Below are 12,856 nucleotides of genomic sequence, written 5' to 3'. Positions count from 1 at the left end.
TTTATATTTAAACTGGATATATCATACAATTGAAATGTGGAGGCTGCGTTGCGTTTATAATTTATTATTATGTTAACTAAGCTCCGCCCTCCCCCCGCGACCTAAAGTTAAGGAAATTAGAAGGCAAAGATCCAACCTTAACCAATCCATCTATACTTATGATGACAGTAAACCTTTCTATGATGATTATATCCATGAAGTATGCTACAGCCTATCATTTTTCACCTTTTAGATTTTCTCTATTAAAAGGTTACAAGTGGTATGTAACTTTCTTATTAGAAAATCCTAGTTATGCAGCTGACCTTAGCATGATTCTTAGTTCTCGTATACCCCGCTATATTGATTTTGCATATTGTTATCATTCATATGATTGATAGTTTTAGTGACATGTTTTAGTACTAAAATGCAATTTGTAGTCATTGCAAATTTCAGCTTCAATTTCACCTTAGGTAGAGTTGGTTCTTAATTACATTTCACATTAATATTGTAGCAATAAGTTGAAGATATAATGTTTCAAAAAGATTGGGTTCATTTGAACAAGTAAGGGAATGTCAATTTTTTAAGTAACTAAAATAGATTAATATATTTAGTTATATTAATTGCAAAGTTGGGTCTTTTTAATAGAGCAAGCAAGGAATATCTGAAGGGAGCATGGAACTTTGTGAAACAAGTAGAGAACATGTTGGGTGGAATAGACAAAATTCTGTGTCCATGCAAGACATGTAGGAACATGAATCATCAAACCTTTGATGTTGTATATGAACATTTGGTTATAAAAGGAATGGATCCTACTTATAGGTTTTGGTACCATCATGGTGAAGAAGTGCCAGTAAAGTGTATGTTTGATGGTCAACCCTTTTGTAGCACTTCTTTCATGAGCGACGAAAAGGTTGATGAACCATGCGTAAACGATGATGTTAATGAAAAGGTCGTAGATGCAAACACTTCCTTGTATCCTCATTGTACAAAATATACAAGAATGTCAGCTATCGTATCTTTATATAAGATAAAGGCTACGAACGATTGGACCGATAAAAGTTTCACAAGCCTTTTAGAGCTGTTGCACGATATGCTACCCCCTAACAATGTTATCCCAAAATCTACTTACGAAGTAAAGAAGTTCTTAAAAGTATTTGATCTAGGATATGAAAAGATTCATGCTTGTGAAAATGATCGTTGCTTGTTTACGAAAGAGAATAAAGATTTAGAGACATGCCCAATTTGTGGACATTCTCGATGGAAGGTGGATAAACGCACGAAAAGAATGAAACGGGGTGTTCCAACAAAAGTGTTAAGATACTTTCCGTTGATTCCAAGATTGAAACGAATGTTCCAAATGCATGATGTAGCTATATTATTGACATGGCATATGAACCATAAAAATAGTGATGGGAAGATGCGTCATCCAGTTGATTCTGTTTCATGGGACTCAATTGATGCAAAGTGGCCCGACTTTGATCCACGAAACTTGAGGTTCGGTCTTGCAACCGATGGTTTCAACCCATTCTCTAATCTTAGTAGTCGATACAGTTGTTGGCCAGTCATGCTTGTGACATACAACCTACCTCCTTGGTTATGCATGTCGAAAGAAAATATAATGCTAACTTTACTGATTCCTGGTCCTAAACAGCCTGGCAATGACATTGACATTTTCTTGCAACCATTAATTGATGACTTGAAATTGTTATGGGATGGAGTTGAAGTTTACGATGTAGTTAGCAAATCAAACTTCAATTTGAGAGTTGTGCTTATATGGACAATCAATGACTTTCCTGCTTATGGAAATCTTGTTGGGTGTACAACGAAGGGTAAGACGGCTTGTCCAATTTGTGGGGAGCACACACATTCTCAGTGGTTGTACCACAGTGAGAAATTAGTCTATATGGGTCATAGACGCTTTTTACCTCCATCTCATCCGTATAGAAGAAAGAAGTCATGGTTTGATGGCAAAGTTGAAGACCGACAAGTTCCTAGGATTGCAAATGGGAATGCAATCGATACCCAACTTAAAGATTTTCAAAATTTCTTTGGAAAAGTTGATAAGAAAAAACGAAAGAGACAAAAAGAGTTGAAAGGAATGTGGAAAAAATGATCCATCTTCTTTGACTTACCATATTGGAAGGTACGTACATTTTGTCACTAATGTCGTTTAATTGACTAGTCTTCCATTGTACATTAGGTAATGCACTGACGTGTTTTACGCTAATGTAGGAACTTGCATTACGTCACAACTTAGACGTCATGCATGTTGAGAAAAATGTATGTGAGAGCATAATAGGCACATTGTTGGATATTAATGGAAAATCAAAAGATGGATACAATGCTCGTAAAGATTTGCAAGACATGAATATACGACATGACTTACACCCAGTAGAATGCGAGAGTCGAGTATACCTTCCTCCAGCTTTACACACTTTGTCTAAATTAGAAAAACAATTGTTTTGCAAGAGGTTATACGAGTTGAAAGTACCTGATGGTTATAGTTCAAACATTTCTAACTGTGTTTTAGTGGAGGAAACCAAAGTAATGGGATTAAAATCTCATGACTATCATGTGCTAATGCAACAACTTCTACCGGTTGTCATTAGGGGAATGCTTCCAAAGGGCCCGAGACATTCAATAACACGAATCTGTGGATTCTTTAATACAATATGCCAACGTGTAATTGATCGAGAAAGTATGTTGGAAATTGAAAAGGAGGTAATCAAAACACTATGCCTTTTTTAGAGGTATTTTCCTCCTTCATTCTTTGACATCATGACTCATTTGGTCATTCATTTGGGTCGTGAAGTTCGTTTGTGTGGACCCGTTCAATTTCGTTGGATGTATCCATTCGAAAGGTATGTTATTTTCATAACATACATTATTATAGGTAACATACAGCTAAACGTCTTAAGTATCTTTTAATAGTTATGATATTAACCTTAGGTACATGAAGACTCTAAAAGGGTTTGTTAGAAATCAGTCACGTCCAGAAGGGTGCATTGCAGAGCGTTATTTAGCCGAAGAATGCATCCTCTTTTATAAGAATTGTGTTCAAGGTTCAACAAGACTTGATGATAAACAACGTCGGAATGAAGAATTTAATAATGATATCATTCTCGAAGGATGTCCAATATCTACTGGAAAGGAAATTACATTATCCGATGAAGTGCTCAACCTTGCACATCAATATGTCTTGTTCAACACAAAAGCAGTTGAACCATACATAGAGTGAGTGATGTATCAATTATACACTATTTATCATCCTTTGAAGATTGTATTCGAATGTTAATTAGTGATACATCAAATATTTTAGAATGCATAGGAACGAGTTGATCCTTTCAAATAAAAGACTTGCAAATGATGACACTCAAGTAATGAAGGTTCACTCAGAACAATTTCCTATTTGGTTGAAAGAGAAGGTAATGTTTTGCTTACTTATGGTATTGGTCTCAATCATGAATTCATCTAAATATATAGCTTTTCATTGGAACAAATTTCATTGGATGTTGGTAACAGAAAAGACTCAGATATATTGAAATGGCTTGCAAATGGACCACGCAAGACCGCAATGTCATTTTCATGTTATATTATAAATGGTCAACGGTTCCATATTAAAAGCATAGAAAGATCGACTCAAAATAGTGGTGTTTCAATTGATGCAAGTGCAATATGTAGATCAAGTGATGGAGATGGATCTCCAAAGTTTGATGTGGTAAAATATTATGGAGTCCTAACCGAAATAATTTTATTAGATTACTATGTCTACCGACTTCCAATGTTTAAGTGTGATTGGGCAAAAATCCATAATGGTGTTAAAGTTGACGATGGATTTACACTTGTTAATTTGCATCAAAACCAAAGTCAATTCTCAAGCGAGCCATACATTCTTGCATCACAAGCTAAACAAGTTTTTTATGCAAGAGAAAATGACAATTCTCCTTGGTATGTTGTATTGAAAGCACCACCGAGAGGATTTCATGAATTAGACAAATATGATGAGAATGTTGATACAAGCTTTGTGGGTGACGGATCCTCCCTAGCGCTTAATGATATTGATGATGAGTTTGAATGTCGCAACAATTCACGGGACGATTGTGAAGGCATCTTATTATGATAACTTATGACTTAAAGTTATTTTGTAAATATGCACTAACACGTCACTTTTGGCTTTTTTTGTGAATATAGTGCTAGCCATTCATTTTATAATATTAGTTGGTTTTTTGTGAATGTAGTGTTAGCCATTCATTTTCTAAATATGTACAGATAATTGCTAGGTTGTGTGCATTATGAACTATTTCAATTTGTAATATTCTACAGATATTTTATATGGATAATCAATATATATAAGTGTTCTCTTTATTATATGACTTGTACCGCTTTACATATATTTTAGACTTGAACCATCACTATGCATGCTAGTGTATTTTTATTTTCAGGTTGTGTGTGAACTATTTGAGTCGAGGAGCTTCAACCATTGACTAAGACATGAAGTCAAATATGCATGTAAGTTATCTTTAAATATATATTTAGATAGAAAATATCATATATGTACATATATTATTATATTAATTTCAATGCTTTATGTTTTAGGATTTTGAGAAGGAAAAAAGTGGACAAACCGTTGGTAAGAAATCGAAAAAACCTCGTTCCACAACACATATATTAGAATGACGACGATCAGATCGAACCTTGGTTAAAACATCATGGAGATTTGCAAAGTCATTCAGTATGGACTTAACTCAACCTTCTACTGATGAGGAGGAGAATGAAGGAGAAGCTCTTCATTTGAGAGAGAAAGAGATTAGGGAAACATCACCTCTTCCTGACCCACTTCCTGAGGAAGCTACTACTCCGCTTCCATCTTCACATGTTAATGCAACCATTCATCCACAGTCTAGAAAACCACCAAATAGGCCGTTAGACTCACCTGCTGGTCGTACTAGATTAGTTGTTCGTAAATTACCCGTTGAAGAGGTTGAATCTCAGTTGGAAGAAAATGAAAATGTGGATTGTGAGGAAGTTCATACGAAGGAACCAAGTCCCAAAAAGACTAGAGGTCGTACGAAGATGCAAACAATAGCTATGGAGCCAGAAATGAAACTAGATATAAGGTACAATGGATATGGACAACCTATTGGAGAAACATCAGTTGGGTTGTCCTCATTCTTGGGTACATTAGTCAGAGAAGTGGTGCCAGTGAATGTTGAAACTTGGAAGAAAATTTCAACGAGACAAAAAGAAATATTGTGGCATTCTATTCAAGTATGTAATTTATAGTTATATATTTATATAATGAGTTTTATATGATCACTACCTAATTGCTTTTATTATTCAGGCACGATATAATGTTGATGAATGGCAAAAGAAATTTTTATTCCAAAAGATGGGTGGACTATGGAGAGCAAGCAAATCTCGCCTAGTGAGTAAGATTGGGAAAGCCTCAAATGACGAGGAGTTGAATAAACTCAAACCGGATAACATTTCTTCAATGCATGATTGGAATGACTTCATCAAACATAAAACTAGCGCAACCTTTAAGGTATGTTTGTAGTATGAAAGTGGATGCCATTTATTTCTTTGGTTCAAGGTATAGAAACAACTTGTCTTAAAATCTTCATTCATATCTCGTTGAGTATGATTTTCAGGCAAAGAGCAAGACATTTAAAGATATGAAACAGAAGCAACTTCCTCACACATGTAGTCGTAGAGGCTATGCTCGACTAGCTGAAGATTTGGTATAATTTTATGTAATTAATAACTTTATTATATTTAGCATATATATGTAGCTAATATATAACTTACTATTGTGTTTCAATGTAGAAAAAGTCTTCTTCAACTCTGATTACACGAGTAGATGTTTGAACGAAGGCACATGTGAAGAAAGATGGAACTCCTATGAATTCGCAAGTGGCCGACACTCTGGTTGGTTTATCTTTTGTTTGTTTATAGTTGCTGCCATATTTTATAGTTGCTGCCATACTTCATAGTGGCTACCATTTTCTTAATATGTTACTGCCATATTTTATAGATGGGTAACTACATCTTTTGCATAGTTAATATTATGACCAAGTGTTATTGCTGCCATTTGTTGTGACTGTCTTATGCCCCTCCACCCACCCCCATCTACCATGACTTTTGCATAACTTTTGCATAACTTTTGCATACTTAATGTGATTTTTGGTTAAGCGCGTATTGAGGAAAATCGTATGGCTTCTTTGAGTAGTGTTGCTACTACCATTTTTTATGTTTAAACTCTTGTGAGCTTGCTGGCCATTGAGTAGTTGCTGTTCATTGAGTAGTAGATTGTTTCCTTTAAGTAATTTGCTTGTTGTGATTGTCTTATGCCCCTCAACCCACCCCCCATCTACCATAACTTTTGCATACTTAATGTGATTTTTGGTTAAGCGCGTATTGAGGAAAATCGTATGGCTTCTTTGAGTAGTGTTGCTGCTGCCAGTTTTTATGTTTAAACTCTTGTGAGCTTGCTGGCCATTGAGTAGTTGCTGTTCATTGAGTAGTAGATTGTTTCCTTTAAGTAATTTGCTTGTTGTGATTGTCTTATGCCCCTCCACCCACCCCCCATCTACCATAACTTTTGCATACTTAATGTGATTTTTGGTTAAGCGCGTATTGAGGAAAATCGTATGGCTTCTTTGAGTAGTGTTGCTGCTGCCAGTTTTTATGTTTAAACTCTTGTGAGCTTGCTGGCCATTGAGTAGTTGCTGTTCATTGAGTAGTAGATTGTTTCCTTTAAGTAATTTGCTTGTTGTGATTGTCTTATTCCCCTCCACCCACCCCCCATCCACCATGACTTTTGCATACTTAATGTGATTTTTGGTTAAGCGCGTATTGAGGAAAATCGTATGGCTTCTTTGAGTAGTGTTGCTACTACCATTTTTTATGTTTAAACTCTTGTGAGCTTGCTGGCCATTGAGTAGTTGCTGTTCATTGAGTAGTAGATTGTTTCCTTTAAGTAATTTGCTTGTTGTGATTGTCTTATGCCCCTCAACCCACCCCCCATCTACCATAACTTTTGCATACTTAATGTGATTTTTGGTTAAGCGCGTATTGAGGAAAATCGTATGGCTTCTTTGAGTAGTGTTGCTATTGCCATTTTTTATGTTTAAACTCTTGTGAGCTTGCTGGCCATTGAGTAGTTGCTGTTCATTGAGTAGTAGATTGTTTCCTTTAAGTAATTTGCTTGTTGTGACATTCTTATGCCCCTCCACCCACCCTCCATCCACCATGACTTTTGCATACTTAATGTGATTTTTGGTTAAGCGCGTATTGAGGAAAATCGTATGGCTTCTTTGAGTAGTGTTGCTATTGCCATTTTTTATGTTTAAACTCTTGTGAGCTTGCTGGCCATTGAGTAGTTGCTGTTCATTGAGTAGTAGATTGTTTCCTTTAAGTAATTTGCTTGTTGTGACATTCTTATGCCCCTCCACCCACCCTCCATCCACCATGACTTTTGCATACTTAATGTGATTTTTGGTTAAGCGCGTATTGAGGAAAATCGTATGGCTTCTTTGAGTAGTGTTGCTGCTGCCATTTTTTATGTTTAAACTCTTGTGAGCTTGCTGGCCATTGAGTAGTTGCTGTTCGTTGAGTAGTAGATTGTTTCCTTTAAGTAAATGGCTTGTTGTGAATGTCTTATGCCCTTCCACCCACTCCCCATGCACCATGACTTTTGCATACTTAATATGATTTTTGGTTAGGACCGTATTGAACAAAATCGTAGGGCTTCTTCAAGTAGTATAATTGATGATGCAATTAGTAGAGTTCTTGGGCCCGATCAAGCCTATGTAAGAGGACTAGGATTTGGTGTGACTCTATCGAAGGTGTCTACATCAATTCAGAAAGATAAAACCATTACATCTCTTGAAAAAAAATGTGACAACCTTACTTCGGATGTAGATGAATTGAAAAGTGTGGTAGCTTCCTTATTAAAGGACAAGGTAAATTTGTCTTAACACTCTTAAAAGTTCTTAAATTTTGTTTGTAGCACATTTTGACATTGTTGTTTATATAGGAAAAAACAAGTGATGACAATTCTAATCATCTTGTTAAACGAGTACCATCATCGGCACATATTCGTACTCCTACTCCTACTCCAATCATAAATTCTCCACCGGTAAATCTAATCATCTTTGCTATTTTAAATTATTATTGTTTGAGAATTTTCTAACCATAATATTGTTGAAAAAGAGTGTTACTACCAACACTCCCCATAAGTGCTTGCTACTAGATTGGATTGGTTCAGGAGAAGTCATTGCTGAAGGTAGATGGTCTTCCAATGATCCATCTATTCTTGTCCACCATGTACCTCTTGGCCCCAATGCAGTTCGTGTGTGGGTTGATACGGTGAAAATACCAAATTCCTTCTTATGGAGGCCTACCTCCGACATTATTGTTATTGATGATGCTCTGGGCACTACTGTAGCATGGCCAATGGATAAAGTCAAACTATGTAAGAAATTTTATTTACTTTGTGAATTAGGTATTTATTAAGTTCTTCAACTAATAATTTATTGTTAGAATTAGATAATGATTTTTTTTTTGTTAGGTGATTGATGTGTGAAGAAAACAGTGGAGCAACACATATATGATGTTATGAAATTAGTGTTGATGTTAATTTAACAATTGCTACAATTTGAACATCCTTTTTATCATCTCAAAATTTTAGGACTTTAGAACTTAGTGTTGATGTTATGAAGTCATTTTAATTGAATTAACAATTTACTTGTTCTAATAGTTAAGGACTTTGAAACTTAATATTGATAATTGTATGTTATAAATTTGAATATTTTGGTTATAATTATGATTGTATATTTTGATGAATGTGAATTAGACCATAGTATGGCATATTACGACGACAACCATTTTTGAAATGTTATTAAAAACGCTATTAAAACCTTTTTATAGCGCTTTTCTAACACAAATCAAAACGCTATACAACGTATTCTATAGCACTTTCCCAATGTTATTGAAAACGCTATTGAAAGTTTATAGCCATTTTTCGACGCAATAAAAACGTTTCGATAGCGTTTTTCCTCACGTTATAAAAAACATTTAGAGCATAATATTTGTGCTATCGCTGGCGACATATTATAGCAGTTTGCATAGCATTGAGAAAACGCTATGAAAAGTCATGGACTTTCGATAACATCGGCTACGACAGCATTTCGAAAACGCTATTGAAAGTTTATAGCCATTTTTCGACGCAATCAAAACTGTTATAAAAACGTTTCAATAGCGTTTTTCCTCACGTTATAAAAAGCATTTAGAGCATAATATTTGTGCTATCGCTGGCGACATATTATAGCAGTTTGCATAGCATTGAGAAAACGCTATGAAAAGTCATGGACTTTCAATAACATCGGCTACGACAGCATTTCCAAAACGCTATCGAAAATCATCTATAGCATTTTGTTGATGCTATTGTTGCTGATATTTCTTGTAGTGTCAGGACCAAGAACGGAGTTGTGGGACTCGGTTTGTGAAGTAAAACTTTAAGAGAAAGAAGGAGGTAGTGCATCATTTAGGTAGTTTTTCAGAAAAACACCATCCTTTTTCATTCTGTAATAAGAAATGTTTTATATGAAATTTACATGCAAATTGCATGCAAATTATTTCATACATTTTTAACACCTAATTAATCCATTAATTCTTAATGAAATTAGTAGCTTCAAATTCACAATAATCTGCCACATTTTCCAATAACGATTAATTAATAAAGTAATTAGTCAAAGGGGCATTTTGGTCATTTGACCAATTAAGTCAAAGTCAAACTTTGACTTTTCATAGTCAAAAGTCAACTTTTTGACTTTTTACTATTTTTCCCGTCTTGACTAATTCTAACCTCCTGAGTATGAATCCGCATTCATTTTCTTAAAATTCAAATCATATTTGAATATAAATACAGTCAAAGTTTTGTTTCTCAAAGTTAAAAGTCAACAAGTTGGCTTTTACAACTTTGAGCGTTTCAAAACTTTTCAAGCTTTTAAATATAAATCTATATTTATATTTATTTAAATCATATTTAAACACAAAGGTTAAATTTTATTTCTACCGACTTATATTTAAATATCGGTTTCTTTTTTTTTTTCTTAATTCGAACAATTCGAGTTACTTCAACATTTTGTTCTTAGTTGAATCCATATGAGCTAGTAGGGGAACATAATGGACCTATAGATCATGGGCTCCAACGATTCGAGATTAGCTGGCTAAACTCTTTTAGACCAAGCTTAATCAACATTCTTTAACTGAAGAGTCGTTCCACTAAAGACTCTTAGTTGCACTCCCCTCACTATAGATATATTTCTGTTCACCTGATATAACCATGATGAGTAAGTTGATCTTTCACAGGTTGTTCGTAATCTTGACTGGGTCAAAATACCGTTTTACCCCCGAGATTACATCTTGCTCCTTAAGACCCACAAATCCACTATTGAACAATTGGTTTAAGGTCCAATCTATAAACCTGAATCCTTCTCTAGCCAATGAGAAGGTGGGGCCCCTTGTTCAAGACTTGGATTCAGTTCTTAAAGGAACAACCTATCTACTATTCCAGAAATTGGTAGGAGTGAATTTCGTCTTGCACTCTATGTCTCTAGCTATCTATTCGGTCTTATCCCTGAAATTGGAGGCTTATTGGGCTAGCGATGATGAGCTGCCCTCACTTATGCAGATCTAAGGACATTACCGAATGAACAGAAGTTCATAGTTAGCTCAGGATTAAGATCAAGTTACTTAGGTCATCATAAATGAAATAGTCAGTTTATAGTTTACAGTGTTATAACAAAAAGTGACTGTTTCGTGGTTCCAGTCTAATGTAAACCATTTACATAGGATGCCTCTACTTCCATGTCTCTACATGAACGATTCAGGATTACATCGTTTGTACTAACTATGGAGTAGGCCGCATCCATAGTGTTTATCTAGAATAAGGTGTCCAACCTTATTCATACACTATACACTATTTGGGCTATTAACTTGAACTTAATTCATGTTTATGTCTCTTCATAAAGTTCAAGTGTAGTTGACAAAACTCAGTAAAATAGCATCGGGATCTTAATTTATTGGTTTTAAGATTATAGCATTCAATAATAGAATTTATTGAATCAAATAACAAAATACAAGTTTTAGGACACCTCACCCTTTTTATTCACAAACAAAATAACCCCTCAAGTTTGAGAATGATTTGAAATTAGAATCCTTCTTGAACAATTTAACATTTGGATAAGAGTGTGTGACTTATAATTTGGCGCAAAACCCCACCATATATTTTATTTCATAAATTTCCACACAATTCCAAAATATTGTTAATTTGGAAAGTAAAAGAGCCCTAAACAATGACTTCATGCATAGGCATCTTAATCCACCATCTTACTCGGATTCAACCTTCAATAATTATCTCACTTTCATCCTTACAATATTTTTTTTTTTTTTTTTTTTTACTTAAACACATTTCTTATTCATTTTGTAAATATGTATAGTTTTACATACACCTTTTCTAATATTTTTATTTTAATTTCAGGACTTTGGATATAATTAAAGAAATATATATTAATTTTAAATTAAAGATTAGAGTAAAGATTGTGAACCAAATGCAACGCCACATCCACAAGGCACAAACTACTTTTAATAACTTCTTAATCTTTTAATAAGAACGTGTTGCAGGTCATGTTTCATCAACATTTTCAACATTTTCTTTAAAAAGTCTTAAATCTTCAATTTTGACTTTAATGGTTACCCAACACATTTAATAAATTAATTAAAATTAATTGATACAAGAGATGTAAAATTAAGTTTTACGCAACCTCATATCTTCAATTTTATGTTTAATGTGACGTTGAATTTTTAAGAAATTTGAAATAGTAAAAAACCTATATTAAATACAAAAAGTATATTAAGGAAGATCTATTAAACACAACCTTCTAAGCAGTGAACATCAATATGCGGTGGGTTTTCGAACAAATTTCAATGTTTAAGTTAGGTTGTAAGTCAATGGCTAAAAGTAGGGGTCGTGTAACTTGACTTGGGTAGGAAATCGATCTCCTTCCTCTTATAGGAGTTTGTTAAGGGTTTCTAGTTTGCCACATTCATTACTTAGCTCCTCCTCATAATCTTTTTTTTCTCTTAATTGAGTTTGTCATTAAATCAATGCTCCTTAGCATTATATAGTAAATCCCTCCCTCAACTCCACCACCAACTTCGTCCAAAAGAACAAACATGTCAATTTTCAATGTTAGTTTTCCTACCGAAATCAATATTTTGACAGATTCGATTAATGATCAACTATCCCTAGTTGTGTGTATGGATATGAACACAACTTCAATTGATCATCAAAATTTTTAAATTGCTCGATGGCTCAAATCTAACATTCTTCTAAAATTATAACAACCAACTTTCATTGCCTAATAAAAAATTAAAAACAAAATCACACTTTTTAACTTTCAAATTGAATAATTGCTATCTCAAATTGGATTTACACACCCTATTACCAAACTAAGTTATAGAGTTGCACGTGCAACCCTAAAAATGTATCTTTCATATTGAATGCAACCCATTGGCCATGATTAGTAGTGGATGTAAAGAGTAGAGCTTGAACCTAGATTTAGATTAGGAGGCTAAATGTAAATTTTACTACTAGGTTAACTACTAATATTAGTATTACTTTAGTTTCACAACAAGAAAATGGACCTATTATGATAGTTCATTCCACCCCAAATTGAAAGGAGGGAAGAAAAAAATGTCATAAAATGTCAAAATGCGCATTTTTGGCGGGAAAACGGGGAATTTTTTGGATTTGAAGAATTTATGACAGTTTTTAAGTGTCATAAATCTATGACAATTTTTAAATGTCATT

The 12,856-nt window shown here is 34.2% G+C and overlaps 1 protein-coding gene across 1 annotated transcript; it reads left to right on the top strand.

Annotated features, from left to right (window-relative positions):
• The first annotated feature begins 730 nt into the window (after positions 1 to 730).
• LOC127149721 (uncharacterized) lies at positions 731 to 2,092 on the top strand. The gene has a single exon (XM_051085588.1). The coding sequence runs from the start codon at positions 731 to 733 to the stop codon at positions 2,090 to 2,092; it is 1,362 nt and encodes a 453-aa protein (XP_050941545.1).
• The last annotated feature ends 10,764 nt before the right edge of the window (positions 2,093 to 12,856 follow it).

This window comes from Cucumis melo, chromosome 6 (genome assembly GCF_025177605.1).
Source record: "Cucumis melo cultivar AY chromosome 6, USDA_Cmelo_AY_1.0, whole genome shotgun sequence".
NCBI classification, from domain to species: Eukaryota; Viridiplantae; Streptophyta; class Magnoliopsida; order Cucurbitales; family Cucurbitaceae; genus Cucumis; species Cucumis melo.
The sequence above is the reverse complement of the archived record's forward strand: the minus strand, read 5'-3'. Positions and strand labels throughout refer to the sequence as shown.

Bases quoted from the DNA above. Each gene is read 5' to 3' on its own strand.
- LOC127149721 (XM_051085588.1), top strand. From the start codon at position 731: ATGAATCATCAAACCTTTGATGTTGTATATGAACATTTGGTTATAAAA.